Below are 22,175 nucleotides of genomic sequence, written 5' to 3'. Positions count from 1 at the left end.
GGCTTTCCTACTGAATATTCATGATCGCTGCTGTTTCGATATCTTATGGATGAGCTTGAGTTTATATCTAAGCTGCAGGATTTTACAGAGTTGCCAGTTTTCCCTCCCCACTGACGGTGTGAAACGGAAAATAAATATCTGCTTTTTACTTACTACCCGCATCCTGCTGCTCCGGCCACTCCACCCGCATTCTGCTGCTCCGGCCACTCCAGCCACTCCACCCGCATTCTGCTGCTCCGGCCACTCCGGCCACTCCACCCGCATCCTGCCGCTCCGGCCACTCCACCCGCATCCTGCCGCTCCGGCCACTCCACCCGCATCCTGCCGCTCCGGCCACTCCACCCGCATCCTGCCGCTCCGGCCACTCCACCCGCATCCTGCCGCTCCGGCCACTCCACCCGCATCCTGCCGCTCCGGCCACTCCACCCGCATCCTGCCGCTCCGGCCACTCCACCCGCATCCTGCCGCTCCGGCCACTCCACCCGCATCCTGCCGCTCCGGCCACTCCACCCGCATCCTGCCGCTCCGGCCACTCCACCCGCATCCTGCCGCTCCGGCCACTCCACCCGCATCCTGCCGCTCCGGCCACTCCACCCGCATCCTGCCGCTCCGGCCACTCCACCCGCATCCTGCCGCTCCGGCCACTCCACCCGCATCCTGCCGCTCCGGCCACTCCACCCGCATCCTGCCGCTCCGGCCGCTCCACCCGCATCCTGCCGCTCCGGCCGCTCCACCCGCATCCTGCCGCTCCGGCCGCTCCACCCGCATCCTGCCGCTCCGGCCACTCCGGCCGCATCCTGCCGCTCCGGCCACTCCACCCGCATCCTGCCGCTCCGGCCACTCCAGCCGCTCCACCCGCATCCTGCCGCTCCGGCCACTCCACCCGCATCCTGCCGCTCCGGCCACTCCACCCGCATCCTGCCGCTCCGGCCACTCCACCCGCATCCTGCCGCTCCGGCCACTCCACCCGCATCCTGCCGCTCCGGCCACTCCACCCGCATCCTGCCGCTCCGGCCACTCCACCCGCATCCTGCCGCTCCGGCCACTCCACCCGCATCCTGCCGCTCCGGCCACTCCACCCGCATCCTGCCGCTCCGGCCACTCCACCCGCATCCTGCCGCTCCGGCCACTCCACCCGCATCCTGCCGCTCCGGCCACTCCACCCGCATCCTGCCATCCGGCCACTCCACCCGCATCCTGCCGCTCCGGCCACTCCACCCGCATCCTGCCGCTCCGGCCACTCCACCCGCATCCTGCCGCTCCGGCCACTCCACCCGCATCCTGCCGCTCCGGCCACTCCACCCGCATCCTGCCGCTCCGGCCACTCCACCCGCATCCTGCCATCCGGCCACTCCACCCGCATCCTGCCGCTCCGGCCGCTCCACCCGCATCCTGCCGCTCCGGCCGCTCCACCCGCATCCTGCCGCTCCGGCCACTCCAGCCGCTCCACCCTCATCCTGCCGCTCCGGCCACTCCGGCCGCTCCACCCGAATCCTGCCACTCCGGCCACTCCAGCCGCTCCACCCGCATCCTGCTGCTCCGGCCACTCCACCCGCATCCTGCCGCTCCGGCCACTCCACCCGCATCCTGCCGCTCCGGCCACTCCACCCGCATCCTGCCATCCGGCCACTCCACCCGCATTCTGCTGCTCCGGCCACTCCACCCGCATCCTGCCGCTCCGGCCGCTCCACCCGCATCCTGCCGCTCCGGCCACTCCAGCCGCTCCACCCTCATCCTGCCGCTCCGGCCACTCCACCCGCATCCTGCCGCTCCGGCCACTCCAGCCGCTCCACCCTCATCCTGCCGCTCCGGCCACTCCGGCCGCTCCACCCGCATCCTGCCGCTCCGGCCACTCCCGCCGCTCCACCCGCATCCTGCAACTCCGGCCACTCCACCCGCATCCTGCCGCTCCGGCCACTCCACCCGCATCCTGCCGCTCCGGCCACTCCACCCGCATCCTGCCGCTCCGGCCACTCCACCCGCATCCTGCCGCTCCGGCCACTCCACCCGCATCCTGCCGCTCCGGCCACTCCAGCCGCTCCACCCGCATCCTGCCGCTCCGGCCACTCCACCCGCATCCTGCCATCCGGCCACTCCACCCGCATCCTGCCATCCGGCCACTCCACCCGCATCCTGCCGCTCCGGCCACTCCACCCGCATCCTGCCATCCGGCCACTCCACCCGCATCCTGCCATCCGGCCACTCCACCCGCATCCTGCCATCCGGCCACTCCACCCGCATCCTGCCATCCGGCCACTCCACCCGCATCCTGCCATCCGGCCACTCCACCCGCATCCTGCCATCCGGCCACTCCACCCGCATCCTGCCGCTCCGGCCACTCCACCCGCATCCTGCCGCTCCGGCCACTCCCGCCGCTCCACCCGCATCCGGCCGCTCCACCCGCATCCTGCCGCTCCGGCCACTCCCGCCGCTCCACCCGCATCCTGCCGCTCCGGCCACTCCCGCCGCTCCACCCGCATCCTGCAACTCCGGCCACTCCACCCGCATCCTGCCGCTCCGGCCACTCCACCCGCATCCTGCCGCTCCGGCCACTCCACCCGCATCCTGCCGCTCCGGCCACTCCACCCGCATCCTGCCGCTCCGGCCACTCCACCCGCATCCTGCCGCTCCGGCCACTCCACCCGCATCCTGCCGCTCCGGCCACTCCACCCGCATCCTGCCGCTCCGGCCACTCCACCCGCATCCTGCCGCTCCGGCCACTCCACCCGCATCCTGCCGCTCCGGCCACTCCACCCGCATCCTGCCGCTCCGGCCACTCCACCCGCATCCTGCCGCTCCGGCCACTCCACCCGCATCCTGCCGCTCCGGCCACTCCACCCGCATCCTGCCGCTCCGGCCACTCCACCCGCATCCTGCCGCTCCGGCCACTCCACCCGCATCCTGCCGCTCCGGCCACTCCACCCGCATCCTGCCGCTCCGGCCACTCCACCCGCATCCTGCCGCTCCGGCCACTCCACCCGCATCCTGCCGCTCCGGCCACTCCACCCGCATCCTGCCGCTCCGGCCTCTCCACCCGCATCCTGCCGCTCCGGCCGCTCCACCCGCATCCTGCCGCTCCGGCCACTCCACCCGCATCCTGCCGCTCCGGCCACTCCACCCGCATCCTGCCGCTCCGGCCACTCCACCCGCATCCTGCCACTCCGGCCGCTCCACCCGCATCCTGCCGCTCCGGCCACTCCACCCGCATCCTGCCGCTCCGGCCACTCCCGCCACTCCACCCGCATTCTGCTGCTCCGGCCACTCCCGCCGCTCCACCCGCATCCTGCCGCTCCGGCCGCTCCACCCGCATCCTGCCGCTCCGGCCACTCCGGCCGCTCCACCCGCATCCTGCCGCTCCGGCCACTCCACCCGCATCCTGCCATCCGGCCACTCCACCCGCATCCTGCCGCTCCGGCCACTCCACCCGCATCCTGCCGCTCCGGCCACTCCACCCGCATCCTGCCGCTCCGGCCACTCCCGCCGCTCCACCCGCATCCTGCAACTCCGGCCACTCCACCCGCATCCTGCCGCTCCGGCCACTCCACCCGCATCCTGCCGCTCCGGCCACTCCACCCGCATCCTGCCGCTCCGGCCACTCCACCCGCATCCTGCCGCTCCGGCCACTCCACCCGCATCCTGCCGCTCCGGCCACTCCAGCCGCTCCACCCGCATCCTGCCGCTCCGGCCACTCCACCCGCATCCTGCCGCTCCGGCCACTCCACCCGCATCCTGCCATCCGGCCACTCCACCCGCATCCTGCCGCTCCGGCCACTCCGGCCACTCCACCCGCATCCTGCCGCTCCGGCCACTCCACCCGCATCCTGCCGCTCCGGCCACTCCACCCGCATCCTGCCGCTCCGGCCACTCCAGCCGCTCCACCCGCATCCTGCCGCTCCGGCCACTCCACCCGCATCCTGCCGCTCCGGCCACTCCAGCCGCTCCACCCGCATCCTGCCGCTCCGGCCGCTCCACCCGCATCCTGCCGCATCCTGCCGCTCCGGCCGCTCCACCCGCATCCTGCCGCTCCGGCCACTCCACCCGCATCCTGCCATCCGGCCACTCCACCCGCATCCTGCCATCCGGCCACTCCACCCGCATCCTGCCATCCGGCCACTCCACCCGCATCCTGCCATCCGGCCACTCCACCCGCATCCTGCCGCTCCGGCCACTCCACCCGCATCCTGCCACTCCGGCCACTCCAGCCGCTCCACCCGCATCCTGCTGCTCCCGCCGCTCCACCCGCATCCTGCCGCTCCGGCCACTCCAGCCGCTCCACCCGCATCCTGTCGCTCCGGCCACTCCAGCCGCTCCACCCTCATCCTGCCGCTCCGGCCACTCCACCCGCATCCTGCCATCCGGCCACTCCACCCGCATCCTGCCATCCGGCCACTCCACCCGCATCCTGCCATCCGGCCACTCCACCCGCATCCTGCCGCTCCGGCCACTCCACCCGCATCCTGCCGCTCCGGCCACTCCACCCGCATCCTGCCGCTCCGGCCACTCCACCCGCATCCTGCCGCTCCGGCCACTCCACCCGCATCCTGCCGCTCCGGCCACTCCGGCCGCTCCACCCGCATCCTGCCGCTCCGGCCACTCCCGCCGCTCCACCCGCATCCGGCCACTCCGGCCACTCCACCCGCATCCTGCAACTCCGGCCACTCCACCCGCATCCTGCCGCTCCGGCCACTCCACCCGCATCCTGCCGCTCCGGCCACTCCACCCGCATCCTGCCATCCGGCCACTCCACCCGCATCCTGCCGCTCCGGCCACTCCACCCGCATCCTGCCGCTCCGGCCACTCCACCCGCATCCTGCCGCTCCGGCCACTCCAGCCGCTCCACCCGCATCCTGCCATCCGGCCACTCCACCCGCATCCTGCCATCCGGCCACTCCACCCGCATCCTGCCGCTCCGGCCACTCCACCCGCATCCTGCCGCTCCGGCCACTCCACCCGCATCCTGCCATCCGGCCACTCCACCCGCATCCTGCCATCCGGCCACTCCACCCGCATCCTGCCATCCGGCCACTCCACCCGCATCCTGCCGCTCCGGCCACTCCACCCGCATCCTGCCGCTCCGGCCACTCCACCCGCATCCTGCCGCTCCGGCCACTCCACCCGCATCCTGCCGCTCCGGCCACTCCACCCGCATCCTGCCGCTCCGGCCACTCCACCCGCATCCTGCCGCTCCGGCCACTCCACCCGCATCCTGCCGCTCCGGCCACTCCACCCGCATCCTGCCGCTCCGGCCACTCCACCCGCATCCTGCCGCTCCGGCCACTCCCGCCGCTCCACCCGCATCCGGCCGCTCCGGCCACTCCACCCGCATCCTGCCGTTCCGGCCACTCCACCCGCATCCTGCCGCTCCGGCCGCTCCACCCGCATTCTGCCGCTCCGGCCGCTCCACCCGCATCCTGCCGCTCCGGCCACTCCCGCCGCTCCACCCGCATCCTGCAACTCCGGCCACTCCACCCGCATCCTGCCGCTCCGGCCACTCCACCCGCATCCTGCCGCTCCGGCCACTCCACCCGCATCCTGCCGCTCCGGCCACTCCACCCGCATCCTGCCGCTCCGGCCACTCCACCCGCATCCTGCCGCTCCGGCCACTCCACCCGCATCCTGCCGCTCCGGCCGCTCCACCCGCATCCGGCCACTCCAGCCGCTCCACCCGCATCCTGCCGCTCCGGCCACTCCACCCGCATCCTGCCGCTCCGGCCACTCCACCCGCATCCTGCCATCCGGCCACTCCACCCGCATCCTGCCGCTCCGGCCACTCCACCCGCATCCTGCCGCTCCGGCCACTCCACCCGCATCCTGCCGCTCCGGCCACTCCACCCGCATCCTGCCGCTCCGGCCACTCCACCCGCATCCTGCCGCTCCGTCCGCTCCACCCGCATCCGGCCACTCCAGGCGCTCCACCCGCATCCTGCCGCTCCGGCCACTCCACCCGCATCCTGCCGCTCCGGCCGCTCCACCCGCATCCGGCCACTCCAGCCGCTCCACCCGCATCCTGCCGCTCCGGCCACTCCACCCGCATCCTGCCGCTCCGGCCGCTCCGGCCGCTCCACCCGCATCCTGCCGCTCCGGCCACTCCACCCGCATCCTGCCGCTCCGGCCACTCCACCCGCATCCTGCCATCCGGCCACTCCACCCGCATCCTGCCATCCGGCCACTCCACCCGCATCCTGCCGCTCCGGCCACTCCACCCGCATCCTGCCGCTCCGGCCACTCCACCCGCATCCTGCCGCTCCGGCCACTCCACCCGCATCCTGCCGCTCCGGCCACTCCACCCGCATCCTGCCGCTCCGGCCACTCCACCCGCATCCTGCCGCTCCGGCCACTCCACCCGCATCCTGCCGCTCCGGCCACTCCAGCCGCTCCACCCGCATCCTGCCGCTCCGGCCGCTCCGGCCACTCCGGCCGCTCCACCCGCATCCTGCCGCTCCGGCCACTCCACCCGCATCCTGCCGCTCCGGCCACTCCACCCGCATCCTGCCGCTCCGGCCACTCCACCCGCATCCTGCCGCTCCGGCCACTCCACCCGCATCCTGCCGCTCCGGCCACTCCACCCGCATCCTGCCGCTCCGGCCACTCCACCCGCATCCTGCCGCTCCGGCCACTCCACCCGCATCCTGCCGCTCCGGCCACTCCACCCGCATCCTGCCGCTCCGGCCACTCCACCCGCATCCTGCCGCTCCGGCCACTCCACCCGCATCCTGCCGCTCCGGCCACTCCACCCGCATCCTGCCGCTCCGGCCACTCCACCCGCATCCTGCCGCTCCGGCCGCTCCACCCGCATCCGGCCACTCCAGCCGCTCCACCCGCATCCTGCCGCTCCGGCCACTCCACCCGCATCCTGCCGCTCCGGCCGCTCCACCCGCATCCGGCCACTCCAGCCGCTCCACCCGCATCCTGCCGCTCCGGCCACTCCACCCGCATCCTGCCGCTCCGGCCGCTCCACCCGCATCCGGCCACTCCAGCCGCTCCACCCGCATCCTGCCGCTCCGGCCGCTCCACCCGCATCCTGCCGCATCCTGCCGCTCCGGCCGCTCCACCCGCATCCTGCCGCTCTGGCCGCTCCACCCGCATCCTGCCGCATCCTGCCGCTCCGGCCGCTCCACCCGCATCCTGCCGCTCTGGCCACTCCACCCGCATCCTGCCGCTCCGGCCACTCCACCCGCATCCTGCCGCTCCGGCCACTCCACCCGCATCCTGCCGCTCCGGCCACTCCACCCGCATCCTGCCGCTCCGGCCACTCCACCCGCATCCTGCCGCTCCGGCCACTCCACCCGCATCCTGCCGCTCCGGCCACTCCACCCGCATCCTGCCGCTCCGGCCACTCCACCCGCATCCTGCCGCTCCGGCCACTCCACCCGCATCCTGCCGCTCCGGCCACTCCACCCGCTCCACCCGCATCCTGCCGCTCCGGCAACTCCACCCGCATCCTGCCGCTGCGGCCGCTCCAGCCACTCCACCCGCATCCGGCCACTCCACCCGCATCCTGCCGCTCCGGCCACTCCAGCCGCTCCACCCGCATCCTGCCGCTCCGGCAACTCCACCCGCATCCTGCCGCTCCGGCCACTCCAGCCGCTCCACCCGCATCCTGCCGCTCCGGCAACTCCACCCGCATCCTGCCGCTCCGGCCACTCCAGCCACTCCACCCGCATCCTGCCGCTCCGGCAACTCCACCCGCATCCTGCCGCTGCGGCCGCTCCAGCCACTCCACCCGCATCCGGCCACTCCAGCCACTCCACCCGCATCCTGCCGCTCCAGCCGCTCCTGCTTCTCAATCCTACTGATCGCCACCTCTCCCGCTCTTTCACTCTCCGACCCTTCCGGTTGCCAGCGACCCTGCTCCCCACCTTCCCTGCTTCCCTCTCCCAATCCCAAACTGTAGCGAGGGATTGGGATGTGAGCAGTGGGAGACGAGAATAGCAGCTTGGGAGTGAGGGTAGCTGAGATTGCAGGGCACAGAGGTAAGCCCCACAAGGGAGGCTTGGGGACAGGGGGCTTCTGAGAGCGACTAGAGCTGGTGGGATGGGGGCTAAGTTGGTGGGTGGGGTGTGGGGGTGGGGGCTTGGTGGGATGGGGGTGGGGGCTTGGTGGAGGCGGGGTGGGTGGTGTGTGGGGTTGGGGCGGGGTGGGTGGTGTGTGGGGTGGGGGCGGGGTGGGTGGTGTGTGGGGTGGGGGCGGGGTGGGTGGTGTGTGGGGTGGGGGCGGGGTGGGTGGTGTGTGGGGTGGGGGCGGGGTGGGTGGTGTGTGGGGCGGGGGCGGGGTGGGTGGTGTGTGGGGCGGGGGGCGGGGTGGGTGGTGTGTGGGGCGGGGGGCGGGGTGGGTGGTGTGTGGGGCGGTGGGCGGGGTGGGTGGTGTGTGGGGCGGGGGCGGGGTGGGTGGTGTGTGGGGCGGGGGCGGGGTGGGTGGTGTGTGGGGCGGGGGCGGGGTGGGTGGTGTGTGGGGCGGGGGCGGGGTGGGTGGTGTGTGGGGCGGGGGCGGGGTGGGTGGTGTGTGGGGCGGGGGCGGGGTGGGTGGTGTGTGGGGCGGGGGCGGGGTGGGTGGTGTGTGGGGCGGGGGCGGGGTGGGTGGTGTGTGGGGCGGGGTGGGTGGGTGGGGTGTGGGGTGGGGGGCGGGGTGGGTGGTGTGTGGGGTGGGGGGCGGCGTGGGTGGTGTGTGGGGTGGGGGGCGGGGTGGGTGGTGTGTGGGGTGGGGGCGGGGTGGGTGGGGGGCGGGGTGGGGCCCTTCTATTCTGTGCCGAAATGTTATTCCGCTAGTCCCACTGTTGGCTGTAGTGTGGTATTTAAATAGACTCTGTAGACTGTGGCTGAAGTGTGGTATTTAAATAAACTCTGTAGCATGTTGGCAGTATTGTGTATTTATACTGTCTCTGTAGACTGTTGGCTGTAATGTGGTGTTTAAACACTCTGTAAATTGTTGGTGGCATTGTGTATTTAAATATGCTCTGTTGTCTGGGTGTAGTGTGGTATTTAAATAGACTCTAGACTGTTGGCTGTAGTGTGGTATTTAAATAGATTCTGTAGACTGTTGGCTGTAGTGTGGTATTTAAATAGATTCTGTGGACTGTTGGCTGTAGTGTGGTATTTAAAATTGACGCTGTGGACTGTTGGCTGTAGTGTGGTATTTAAATAGACTCTGTAGACTGTTGGCTGTAGTGTGGTATTTATACAGACTCTGTAGACTGTTGGCTGTAGTGTGGTATTGATACAGGCTCTGGAGACTGTTGGCTGTAGTGTGGTATTTATACAGACTCTAGACTGTTGGCTGTGGTGTGGTATTTATACAGACTCTCTAGATTGTTGGCTGTAGTGTGGTATTTATACAGACTCTGTAGACTGTTGGCTGTAGTGTGGTATTTATACAGACTCTGTAGACTGTTGGCTGTAGTGTGGTATTTAAATAAACTCTGTAGCGTGTTGGCAGTATTGTGTATTTAAACAGACTCTGTAGACTGGCGGCATTGTGTATTTAAACTGTCTCTGTAGACTGTTGGCTGTAGTGTGGTGTTTAAACACTGTAGATTGTTGGTGGCATTGTGTATTTAGATATGCTCTGTAGTCTGGGTGTAGTGTGGTATTTAAATACACTCTGTAGACTGTTGGCTGTAGTGTGGTATTTAAATAGATTCTGTAGACTGTTGGCTATAGTGTGGTATTTAAGTAGATTCTGTGGACTGTTGGCTGCAGTGTGGTATTTAAAATTGACGCTGTAGACTGTTGGCTGTAGTGTGGTATTTAAACAGACTCTAGACTGTGGCTGTAGTGTGGTATTTAAATAGATTCTGTGGACTGTTGGCTGTAGTGTGGTATTTAAAATTGACGCTGTAGACTGTTGGCTGTAGTGTGGTATTTAAATAGACTCTGTAGACTGTTGGCTGTGGTATGGTATTTAAATAGACTCTGTAGACTGTTGGCTGTGGTGTGGTATTTAAATAGTCTCTGTAGACTGTTGGCTGTGGTGTGGTATTTAAATAGACTCTGTAGACTGTTGGCTGTAGTGTGGTTTTTAAATAGACTCTGTAGACTGTTGGCTGTGGTGTGGTATTTAATTAGACTCTGTAGACTGTTGGCTGTAGTGTGGTTTTTAAATAGACTCTGTAGACTGTTGGCTGTAGTGTGGTTTTGAGATAGACTCTGTAGACTGTTGGCTGTAGTGTGGTATTTAAATAGACTCTGTAGACTGTTGGCTGTAGTGTGGCCTTATATAGTGTTTTTTATTGTAAGATAGGGTGCAACTCACAAAACAGTCTAACTCCAGCTCATTTGTAAACACACTGGAGTCAACATGTTTAAGGTGTGCTGTGTCAGTTGTTCAGTTTCTGGAAGTTGCACTGTGCTGACAGCTGGTTTGATTTGTGTTTTATTTTGTAGAAGTGAAGGAGTATTACGAACGGTACCTCCCTCCTGTCAGTGCCCAGCTCTGCCACCAGCACTCTGTTGCAGCGTCACTGCTGGAGCGAACAGCTGCTGACGTGAGTGCCGTTCAGGAGTGGGAGATGGAGTGGAACAGCCAGGGCCTCATGTCTCGCCTTTCTCCTGAGGTATGTGTCTGGAAATCCTCCAGATGTGTCAGCCTCTGACCTTTAAATAAGATTCTACAGCTTCGACAGTGTGTGGGTGGGAGAGAGAGAGAGTCTGGCTTTATGTAAAGAAAAACTTGCATTTATAAAGTGTTTTTCACCACCACCACCACCACCAGATGTTAGCCAATGAAATACTTTTCAAAGTGTAGTCACTGTTGTAATGCAGGAAACTCAGCAGCCAATTTGTGCACAGCAAGCTCCCGCAGACAGCAGTGTGATGATGACTGAGTAATCTGTCTTTTGTGATGCTGGCTAAGGGATAAATGCTGGCCAGAACACCAGGGAGAACTCCCTCCTGCTGTTAATTCAAAATGGTGCCCTGGGATCTTTTGCATAGCATTTCAGGTGAAAGCCAGCACCTCTGACAGTGCTGCACTCCCTCACTGCTGCAGTCCCTCCTCAGCCTTTATTATTATGCTCACAGCCTGCGGAGGGATTCGAACCAGGGAGCTTGTGATTCAGAGGTGGGATTGCTACCCGCTGACACACAGACACACACACACACACACCACTTTGTCTTGGCTCTCTGTCTACCTTCAGTGTCCACTGAACAAGACACCAGCCTGTATTCTGCCCACTGGGAGGGGAGCCACCAGGTAACCAGGTCTAACCATGATTCGCTTTTATATAACCCAGGTCCCCGCTTTCAGCCCGTTTTTAATAACAAACCGCTTTACACTGGGAATTGATAATTCCTGGTATTCCGAATACTGGGAACTGGTTCTGGTGACTCACCTCCTGTTCCCTTTCCTAAAGCTCAGGATCACCCACTTTGTAAAGACAGGAAAACTTGGGGGGAGAATTCCGAGTGAGGGTCTGCCCAAGAACTAGTACAAGGACGAAATGATATCCCTTCCCTTGTCCAGAGAACATGCCCATCACCCTATTTCTAGCTGGCGCTATTTAACAACGTTGCTGACTGTCTGTGCCAGAGGTACCAAATCCCTCACTCCACCACCTTTTTAATATCGGTCCCAGTTCTCCCTCGGCTTCCTGTACCAGTGTTAATGGGAAAGGGTTTTGTATGGTTACAGCAGCTGGAGACGAGCAGCGTCTGAACATTCTCCTGTCTGATCGCCACCAGCTCCTACTCAGTTTGCCTGCCAGAGTTGGTTTGGTTTCTCTGTAACTTGGGCACAATTTCCCCTCTGGACTCTTGTGTCGCCAGTCTGGGTTATTCCTGCATGTAGACTCTCCCTTGTTTTCAAAATCTCTTTACTTTCCCCTTCTCAGGAGTACAAAGCGAGAAAAGGCCAGAGGCTCCAGAAACGGATTCAGGAGCACTTCCAACAGACTGTGCAGCACGGCTTCGGGGCACAGAGTTCACTGCCTTCAGATCCTGACCTGACGCGTATACTCCAGTCCTATAGCACTGCGAAGGCCGGCACTGACTCCAAAGGTTCCCGCTTCACACACACCGAGAAATTTACCTTCACGCAGGTAAGGATGGGATTTATCCCAAGCGAAGTTGGGAGATTTTCTGTGGGTCCTGATTCACCAGGCAGCCGGTGGGCTGAGGTAACCTGACCTGGACACCCCCCACCTCCCGATGAGCTGCTCTGTGCTGAACAATTCTCCTCCTGTAGAAGTCCCCGGGCTGATTAGTGAAGAATAATTTCTGTCTGTCCCTCCTCCAGGGAAGGAGTGGAGACTGTGAGCGTTCTCCAGGCTGTTAAGCGGCTCTGCCTGCAGTCAGTGGTTCGGGCTGGCTGCCCCCATACTCGCTGTATACCTGCACCAGTTTGTACCTCTTACCCCACTCACCCTTACCCCTCTGCTTGGTTTTTTTGCACAGGAGGCTGAGCAGATGGTCCTTCAGATGGAGGTAGCTGGGAACACTCTATCCTCGTCACGGGAGCCTGAAGAGGTGAGAATCCACGTGTCAGGACAGTGCACACACCTCCTAACAACCCGCTTGCATCTAAATCCAATCCCCACCGCTCCCCCCACCAGTCTTTCTCCCCATCGAGGAGAATCTCCCCTGATTCTGAACTGTGCGGAATCGAGGTGGCTGGGGTGATGCACACTGAGGACAGGAGGAGACTGGAACCGGACAAAGACCAGATGGACACGGTGGGCAGACAAATCGAACACAATTGTCAAGGTGTAAGGAATGAGGAGAGGCCGGGTTTTATTACTCCCCGAGGCTCTGGGCATTGCTGGCCAGACCAGACACCTCTTGCCCATCCCTAAGTACCCCTGGAACCGGGCGTCCGGCTCGGCCCTTTCAGAGGGGCAGTTAACAGTCAGCCCGCATGGCTGTGTGGGGTCAGGAGTCACGTGTAGGCCAGACCGGGTAAGGAGAGCAGATTTCCCTCCCTGAAGGGGTGTTAGGGACCCAGATGGTTGAGTGTTCTCAGCGATGGAGCATCCACAACTCTCCGGGGGAGAGAATTCCAAAGATTCCCAACCCTCGGAGTGAAGATAATTCTCCACGTCTCAGTCCAGGGTGATGGGCCCCTTATCCTAAAACTCTGCCCCCCCATCTCTCTCCCCCTCTCTCTCTCCCCCTCCCCTCTCTCCCCCTCCCCTCTCTCCCCCTCCCCTCTCTCCCCCTCCCTCCCCTCTCTCCCCCTCCCTCCCCTCTCTCCCCCTCCCCTCTCTCCCCCTCCCCTCTCTCCCCCTCTCCCCTCTCTCCCCCTCCCTCCCCTCTCTCCCCCTCCCTCCCCTCTCTCCCCCTCCCTCTCTCTCCCCCTCCCCTCTCTCCCCCTCCCCTCTCTCTCCCCCTCCCTCTCTCTCCCCTCCCCTCTCTCCCCCTCCCCTCTCTCTCCCCCTCCCTCCCTCTCTCCCCCTCCCCTCTCTCTCCCCCTCCCTCTCTCTCCCCTCCCTCCCCTCTCTCCCCCTCCCCTCTCTCCCCCTCCCCTCTCTCCCCCTCCCTCTCTCCCCCTCCCCTCTCTCCCCCTCCCCTCTCTCCCCCTCCCCTCTCTCCCCCTCCCCTCTCTCCCCCCTCCCCTCTCTCCCCCTCCCCTCTCTCCCCCTCCCCTCTCTCCCCCTCCCCTCTCTCCCCCTCCCCTCTCTCCCCCTCCCCTCTCTCCTCCCTCCCTCTCTCTCCCCCTCCCCTCCCTCTCTCCCCTCCCTCTCTCCCCTCCCTCTCTCCCCCTCCCCTCTCTCCCCCTCCCCTCTCTCCCCCTCCCCTCTCTCCCCCTCCCCTCTCTCCCCTCCCCTCTCTCCCCCTCCCCTCTCTCCCCCTCCCCTCTCTCCCCCTCCCCTCTCTCCCCCTCCCCTCTCTCCCCCTCCCCTCTCTCCCCCTCCCCCTCTCTCCCCTCCCCTCCCCTCTCTCCCCCTCCCTCCCCTCTCTCCCCCTCCCTCCTCTCTCTCTCCCCCCTCCCTCTCTCTCCCCTTCCCTCCCCTCTCTCCCCCTCCCTCCCCTCTCTCTCCCCCTCCCCTCTATCCCCCTCCCCTCTCTCTGCCCCTCCCTCCCTCTCTCTCCCCCTCCCTCTCTCTCTCCCCCCTCCCTCTCTCTGCCCCTCCCTCCCTCTCTCTCCCCCTCCCTCTCTCCCCCTCCCCTCTCTCCCCCTCCCCTCTCTCCCCCCTCCCTCTCTCCCCTCCCCTCTCTCCCCCTCCCCTCTCTCCCCCTCCCCTCTCTCCCCCTCCCCTCTCTCCCCCTCCCCCTCTCTCCCCCTCCCCCTCTCTCCCCCTCCCCTCTCTCCCCCTCCCCTCTCTCCCCCTCCCCTCTCTCCCCCTCCCCTCTCTCCCCCTCCCCTCTCTCCCCCTCCCCTCTCTCCCCCTCCCCTCTCTCCCCCTCCCCTCTCTCCCCCTCCCCTCTCTCCCCCTCCCCCTCTCTCCCCCTCCCCTCTCTCTCCCCCTCCCCTCTCTCCCCCTCCCCTCTCTCCCCCTCCCCTCTCTCCCCCTCCCCTCTCTCCCCCTCCCTCTCTCTCCCCCTCCCCTCTCTCCCCCTCCCCTCTCTCCCCCTCCCCCTCTCTCCCCCTCCCCTCTCTCCCCCTCCCTCTCTCTCCCCCTCCCCTCTCTCCCCCTCCCTCTCTCTCCCCCTCCCCTCTCTCCCCCTCTCTCCCCCTCCCCCTCCTGCTGTATTTTACAATCGCCAGGCAGATGGGAAACCTCAGCAGGTCGGGCAGTATTTGTTGAGAGAGAGAAAGTTAGGGTCTCGGGTCAATGACCTCTCGTCTGTACCTGTTTTAGTTTTTATTTCCGATTTCCAGCCTTTGCATTATTGTCCTTTTGGGTTTGAGGAAAAGTAACCTTTACAGTCCCGGCCTTGCCCAGGCCCTTCAGAAATGTGAATATTGCGATGAAATCGTCTGTATCCTAAACTTCAGAGAGTATAGACCCCATTTCGTCTCATTGTAGGACAGGAGCCAATCCAATCAACCTTTGCTGTATCTCCTCCTCACCCATTATTCCAGGCATGCTCTCTACAAAGCCTTGTACAATTGTAGCAAGAATTCTTTATTCCTGTGCGCCAACCACTTTGTCCTGAAGAACAGGCTGGAGAGGGGCTGAATGGCCTCGTCCCGTTCATGTCTGACAGGCTGGAGAGGGGCTGAATGGCCTCCTCCTGTTCCTGTGTAACAGACTGGAGAGGGGCTGAATGGCCTCCTCCTGTTCCTGTGTAACAGGCTCCAGAGGGGCTGAATGGCCTCCTCCTGTTCCTGTGTAACAGGCTCGAGAGGGGCTGAATGGCCTCCTCCCGTTCATGTCTGACAGGCTGGAGAGGGGCTGAATGGCCTCCTCCTGTTCCTGTGTAACAGACTGGAGAGGGGCTGAATGGCCTCCTCCTGTTCCTGTGTAACAGACTGGAGAGGGGCTGAATGGCCTCCTCCTGTTCCTGTGTAACAGACTGGAGAGGGGCTGAATGGCCTCCTCCTGTTCCTGTGTAACAGGCTGGAGAGGGGCTGAATGGCCTCCTCCTGTTCCTGTGTAACAGGCTCTAGGGGGGCTGAATGGCCTCCTCCTGTTCCTGTGTAACAGGCTCCAGAGGGGCTGAATGGCCTCCTCCTGTTCCTGTGTAACAGGCTGGAAAGGGGCTGAATGGCCTCCTCCTGTTCCTGTGTAACAGGCTGGAGAGGGGCTGAATGGCCTCCTCCTGTTCCTGTGTAACAGGCTGGAGAGGGGCTGAATGGCCTCCTCCTGTTCCTGTGTAACAGGCTGGAGAGGGGCTGAATGGCCTCCTCCTGTTCCTGTGTAACAGGCTGGAGAGGGGCTGAATGGCCTCCTCCTGTTCCTGTGTAACAGGCTCTAGGGGGGCTGAATGGCCTCCTCCTGTTCCTGTGTAACAGGCTGGAGAGGGGCTGAATGGCCTCCTCCTGTTCCTGTGTAACAGGCTCTAGGGGGGAAGAATGGCCTCCTCCTGTTCCTGTGTAACAGGCTCCAGAGGGGCTGAATGGCCTCCTCCTGTTCCTGTGTAACAGGCTCTAGGGGGGCTGAATGGCCTCCTCCTGTTCCTGTGTAACAGGCTCCAGAGGGGCTGAATGGCCTCCTCCTGTTCCTGTGTAACAGGCTGGAGAGGGGCTGAATGGCCTCCTCCTGTTGCTGTGTGACAGGCTGGAGAGGGGCTGAATGGCCTCCTCCTGTTCCTGTGTAACAGGCTGGAGAGGGGCTGAATGGCCTCCTCCTGTTCCTGTGTAACATGCTGGAGAGGGGCTGAATGGCCTCCTCCCGTTCCTGTGTAACAGGCTGGAGAGAGGCTGAATGGCCTCCTCCTGTTCCTGTGTAACAGGCTGGAGAGGGGCTGAATGGCCTCCTCCTGTTGCTGTGTGACAGGCTGGAGAGGGGCTGAATGGCCTCCTCCTGTTCCTGTGTAACAGGCTGGAGAGGGGCTGAATGGCCTCCTCCTGTTCCTGTGTAACAGGCTGGAGAGGGGCTGAATGGCCTCCTCCTGTTGCTGTGTGACCGGCTGGAGAGGGGCTGAATGGCCTCCTCCTGTTACTGTGTGACAGGCTGGAGAGGGGCTGAATGGCCTCCTCCCGTTCCTGTCTGACAGGCTGGAGAGGGGCTGAATGGCCTCCTCCTGTTCCTGTGTAACAGGCTGGAGAGGGGCTGAATGGCCTCCTCCTGTTCCTGTGTAACAGGCTGGAGAGGGGCTGTATGGCCTCCTCCTGTTCCTGTGTAACAGACTGGAGAGGGGCTGAATGGCCTCCTCCTGTTCCTGTGTAACAGGCTCTAGGGGGGCTGAATGGCCTCCTCCTGTTCCTGTGTAACAGGATCCAGAGGGGCTGAATGGCCTCCTCCTGTTCCTGTGTAACAGGCTCTAGGGGGGCTGAATGGCCTCCTCCTGTTCCTGTGTAACAGGCTCCAGAGGGGCTGAATGGCCTCCTCCTGTTCCTGTGTAACAGGCTCCAGAGGGGCTGAATGGCCTCCTCCTGTTCCTGTGTAACAGGCTGGAGAGGGGCTGAATGGCCTCCTCCTGTTGCTGTGTGACAGGCTGGAGAGGGGCTGAATGGCCTCCTCCTGTTCCTGTGTAACAGGCTGGAGAGGGGCTGAATGGCCTCCTCCTGTTCCTGTGTAACAGGCTCTAGGGGGGCTGAATGGCCTCCTCCTGTTCCTGTGTAACAGGATCCAGAGGGGCTGAATGGCCTCCTCCTGTTCCTGTGTAACAGGCTCTAGGGGGGCTGAATGGCCTCCTCCTGTTCCTGTGTAACAGGCTCCAGAGGGGCTGAATGGCCTCCTCCTGTTCCTGTGTAACAGGCTCCAGAGGGGCTGAATGGCCTCCTCCTGTTCCTGTGTAACAGGCTGGAGAGGGGCTGAATGGCCTCCTCCTGTTGCTGTGTGACAGGCTGGAGAGGGGCTGAATGGCCTCCTCCTGTTGCTGTGTGACAGGCTGGAGAGGGGCTGAATGGCCTCCTCCTGTTGCTGTGTGACAGGCTGGAGAGGGGCTGAATGGCCTCCTCCTGTTGCTGTGTGACCGGCTGGAGAGGGGCTGAATGGCCTCCTCCTGTTCCTGTGTGACAGGCTGGAGAGGGGCTGAATGGCCTCCTCCTGTTGCTGTGTGACAGGCTGGAGAGGGGCTGAATGGCCTCCTCCTGTTCCTGTGTGACCGGCTGGAGAGGGGCTGAATGGCCTCCTCCTGTTCCTGTGTAACAGGCTGGAGAGGGGCTGAATGGCCTCCTCCTGTTGCTGTGTGACAGGCTGGAGAGGGGCTGAATGGCCTCCTCCTGTTCCTGTGTGACAGGCTGGAGAGGGGCTGAATGGCCTCCTCCCGTTCCTGTGTAACAGGCTGGAGAGGGGCTGAATGGCCTCCTCCCGTTCCTGTCTGACAGGCTGGAGAGGGGCTGAATGGCCTCCTCCTGTTCCTGTGTAACAGGCTCTAGGGGGAAGAATGGCCTCCTCCTGTTCCTGTGTAACAGGCTCCAGAGGGGCTGAATGGCCTCCTCCTGTTCCTGTGTAACAGGCTGGAGAGGGGCTGAATGGCCTCCTCCTGTTCCTGTGTAACAGGCTGGAGAGGGGCTGAATGGCCTCCTCCTGTTCCTGTGTAACATGCTGGAGAGAGGCTGAATGGCCTCCTCCTGTTCCTGTGTAACAGGCTGGAGAGGGGCTGAATGGCCTCCTCCTGTTCCTGTGTAACAGGCTGGAGAGGGGCTGAATGGCCTCCTCCTGTTCCTTTGTAACAGGCTGGAGAGGGGCTGAATGGCCTCCTCCTGTTCCTGTGTAACAGACTGGAGAGGGGCTGAATGGCCTCCTCCTGTTCCTGTGTAACAGGCTCTAGGGGGGCTGAATGGCCTCCTCCTGTTCCTGTGTAACAGGATCCAGAGGGGCTGAATGGCCTCCTCCTGTTCCTGTGTAACAGGCTCTAGGGGGGCTGAATGGCCTCCTCCTGTTCCTGTGTAACAGGCTCCAGAGGGGCTGAATGGCCTCCTCCTGTTCCTGTGTAACAGGCTGGAGAGGGGCTGAATGGCCTCCTCCTGTTCCTGTGTAAAAGGCTGGAGAGGGGCTGAATGGCCTCCTCCTGTTCCTGTGTGACAGGCTGGAGAGGGGCTGAATGGCCTCCTCCTGTTCCTGTGTGACAGGCTGGAGAGGGGCTGAATGGCCTCCTCCTGTTGCTGTGTGACAGGCTGGAGAGGGGCTGAATGGCCTCCTCCTGTTGCTGTGTGACAGGCTGGAGAGGGGCTGAATGGCCTCCTCCTGTTGCTGTGTGACAGGCTGGAGAGGGGCTGAATGGCCTCCTCCTGTTGCTGTGTGACAGGCTGGAGAGGGGCTGAATGGCCTCCTCCTGTTGCTGTGTGACAGGCTGGAGAGGGGCTGAATGGCCTCCTCCTGTTGCTGTGTGACAGGCTGGAGAGGGGCTGAATGGCCTCCTCCTGTTGCTGTGTGACAGGCTGGAGAGGGGCTGAATGGCCTCCTCCTGTTGCTGTGTGACAGGCTGGAGAGGGGCTGAATGGCCTCCTCCTGTTGCTGTGTGACAGGCTGGAGAGGGGCTGAATGGCCTCCTCCTGTTGCTGTGTGACAGGCTGGAGAGGGGCTGAATGGCCTCCTCCTGTTGCTGTGTGACAGGCTGGAGAGGGGCTGAATGGCCTCCTCCTGTTGCTGTGTGACAGGCTGGAGAGGGGCTGAATGGCCTCCTCCTGTTGCTGTGTGACAGGCTGGAGAGGGGCTGAATGGCCTCCTCCTGTTGCTGTGTGACAGGCTGGAGAGGGGCTGAATGGCCTCCTCCTGTTGCTGTGTGACAGGCTGGAGAGGGGCTGAATGGCCTCCTCCTGTTGCTGTGTGACAGGCTGGAGAGGGGCTGAATGGCCTCCTCCTGTTGCTGTGTGACAGGCTGGAGAGGGGCTGAATGGCCTCCTCCTGTTGCTGTGTGACAGGCTGGAGAGGGGCTGAATGGCCTCCTCCTGTTGCTGTGTGACAGGCTGGAGAGGGGCTGAATGGCCTCCTCCTTTTGCTGTGTGACCGGTTGGAGAGGGGCTGAATGGCCTCCTCCTGTTGCTGTGTGACAGGCTGGAGAGGGGCTGAATGGCCTCCTCCTGTTGCTGTGTGACAGGCTGGAGAAGGGCTGAATGGCCTCCTCCTGTTGCTGTGTGACAGGCTGGAGAGGGGCTGAATGGCCTCCTCCTGTTGCTGTGTGACAGGCTGGAGAGGGGCTGAATGGCTTCCTCCTGTTGCTGTGTGACAGGCCGGAGAGGGGCTGAATGGCCTCCTCCTGTTGCTGTGTGACAGGCCGGAGAGGGGCTGAATGGCCTCCTCCTGTTGCTGTGTGACAGGCCGGAGAGGGGCTGAATGGCCTCCTCCTGTTGCTGTGTGACAGGCCGGAGAGGGGCTGAATGGCCTCCTCCTGTTGCTGTGTGACAGGCCGGAGAGGGGCTGAATGGCCTCCTCCTGTTCCTGTGTAACAGGCCGGAGAGGGGCTGAATGGCCTCCTCCTGTTGCTGTGTGACAGGCTGGAGAGGGGCTGAATGGCCTCCTCCTGTTGCTTTGTGACCGGCTGGAGAGGGGCTGAATGGCCTCCTCCTGTTGCTGTGTGACAGGCTGGAGAGGGGCTGAATGGCCTCCTCCTGTTGCTGTGTGACCGGCTGGAGAGGGGCTGAATGGCCTCCTCCTGTTGCTGTGTGACCGGCTGGAGAGGGGCTGAATGGCCTCCTCCTGTTGCTGTGTGACCGGCTGGAGAGGGGCTGAATGGCCTCCTCCTGTTGCTGTGTGACAGGCTGGAGAGGGGCTGAATGGCCTCCTCCCGTTCCTGTGTAACAGGCTGGAGAGGGGCTGAATGGCCTCCTCCTGTTCCTGTGTAACAGGCTGGAGAGGGGCTGAATGGCCTCCTCCTGTTGCTGTGTGACCGGCTGGAGAGGGGCTGAATGGCCTCCTCCTGTTGCTGTGTGACCGGCTGGAGAGGGGCTGAATGGCCTCCTCCTGTTGCTGTGTGACAGGCTGGAGAGGGGCTGAATGGCCTCCTCCTGTTGCTGTGTGACAGGCTGGAGAGGGGCTGAATGGCCTCCTCCTGTTCCTGTGTGACAGGCTGGAGAGGGGCTGAATGGCCTCCTCCTGTTCCTGTGTAACAGGCTGGAGAGGGGCTGAATGGCCTCCTCCTGTTCCTGTGTAACAGGCTGGAGAGGGGCTGAATGGCCTCCTCCTGTTCCTGTGTAACAGGCTGGAGAGGGGCTGAATGGCCTCCTCCTGTTCCTGTGTAACAGGCTCGAGGGGGCTGAATGGCCTCCTGCTGTTCCTGTGTGACAGGCTGGAGAGGGGCTGAATGGCCTCCTCCTGTTCCTGTGTAACAGGCTGGAGAGGGGCTGAATGGCCTCCTCCTGTTGCTGTGTGACAGGCTGGAGAGGGGCTGAATGGCCTCCTCCTGTTCATGTGTAACAGGCTGGAGAGGGGCTGAATGGCCTCCTCCTGTTCCTGTGTAACAGGCTGGAGAGGGGCTGAATGGCCTCCTCCTGTTCCTGTGTAACATGCTGGAGAGGGGCTGAATGGCCTCCTCCCGTTCCTGTGTAACAGGCTGGAGAGGGGCTGAATGGCCTCCTCCTGTTCCTGTGTAACAGGCTCTAGGGGGGCTGAATGGCCTCCTCCTGTTCCTGTGTAACAGGATCGAGAGGGGCTGAATGGCCTCCTCCTGTTCCTGTGTAACAGGCTGGAGAGGGGCTGAATGGCCTCCTCCTGTTGCTGTGTGACAGGCTGGAGAGGGGCTGAATGGCCTCCTCCTGTTGCTGTGTGACAGGCTGGAGAGGGGCTGAATGGCCTCCTCCTGTTGCTGTGTGACAGGCTGGAGAGGGGCTGAATGGCCTCCTCCTGTTGCTGTGTGACAGGCTGGAGAGGGGCTGAATGGCCTCCTCCTGTTGCTGTGTGACAGGCTGGAGAGGGGCTGAATGGCCTCCTCCTGTTGCTGTGTGACAGGCTGGAGAGGGGCTGAATGGCCTCCTCCTGTTGCTGTGTGACAGGCTGGAGAGGGGCTGAATGGCCTCCTCCTGTTGCTGTGTGACAGGCTGGAGAGGGGCTGAATGGCCTCCTCCTTTTGCTATGTGTCAGGCTGGAGAGGGGCTGAATGGCCTCCTCCTGTTCCTGTGTGACAGGGATGGAGAGGGGCTGAATGGCCTCCTCCTGTTGCTGTGTGACAGGCTGGAGAGGGGCTGAATGGCCTCCTCCTGTTTCTGTATAACAGGCTGGAGAGGGGCTGAATGGCCTCCTCCTGTTCCTGTGTCACAGGCTCAAGAGGGGCTGAATGGCCTCCTCCTGTTGCTGTGTGACAGGCTGGAGAGGGGCTGAATGGCCTCCTCCTGTTGCTGTGTGACAGGCTGGAGAGGGGCTGAATGGCCTCCTCCTGTTGCTGTGTGACAGGCTGGAGAGGGGCTGAATGGCCTCCTCCTGTTGCTGTGTGACAGGCTGGAGAGGGGCTGAATGGCCTCCTCCTGTTGCTGTGTGACAGGCTGGAGAGGGGCTGAATGGCCTCCTCCTGTTCCTGTGTGACCGGCTGGAGAGGGGCTGAATGGCCTCCTCCTGTTGCTGTGTGACCGGCTGGAGAGGGGCTGAATGGCCTCCTCCTGTTGCTGTGTGACCGGCTGGAGAGGGGCTGAATGACCTCCTCCTGTTGCTGTGTGACCGGCTGGAGAGGGGCTGAATGGCCTCCTCCTGTTGCTGTGTGACCGGCTGGAGAGGGGCTGAATGGCCTCCTCCTGTTGCTGTGTGACCGGCTGGAGAGGGG

At 63.7% G+C, this 22,175-nt stretch overlaps 1 protein-coding gene across 1 annotated transcript in view; it reads left to right on the top strand.

Moving 5' to 3' along the window:
* ccdc22 (coiled-coil domain containing 22) overlaps positions 1 to 22,175 on the top strand; it is a 65,319-nt gene that overhangs the window by 14,168 nt on the left and 28,976 nt on the right. Inside the window, exons 6-8 of the mRNA XM_041181497.1 lie at positions 10,380 to 10,549; positions 11,825 to 12,031; positions 12,387 to 12,458. Coding sequence (XP_041037431.1) covers positions 10,380 to 10,549; positions 11,825 to 12,031; positions 12,387 to 12,458 — 449 coding nt within the window. The remainder of the gene's footprint in view (positions 1 to 10,379; positions 10,550 to 11,824; positions 12,032 to 12,386; positions 12,459 to 22,175) is intronic.

Source organism: Carcharodon carcharias (assembly GCF_017639515.1).
Source record: "Carcharodon carcharias isolate sCarCar2 chromosome 35 unlocalized genomic scaffold, sCarCar2.pri SUPER_35_unloc_7, whole genome shotgun sequence".
Classification (NCBI taxonomy): Eukaryota; Metazoa; Chordata; class Chondrichthyes; order Lamniformes; family Lamnidae; genus Carcharodon; species Carcharodon carcharias.
Note: the sequence above shows the minus strand (reverse complement) of the source record. Positions and strands in the feature narration are given on the sequence as shown.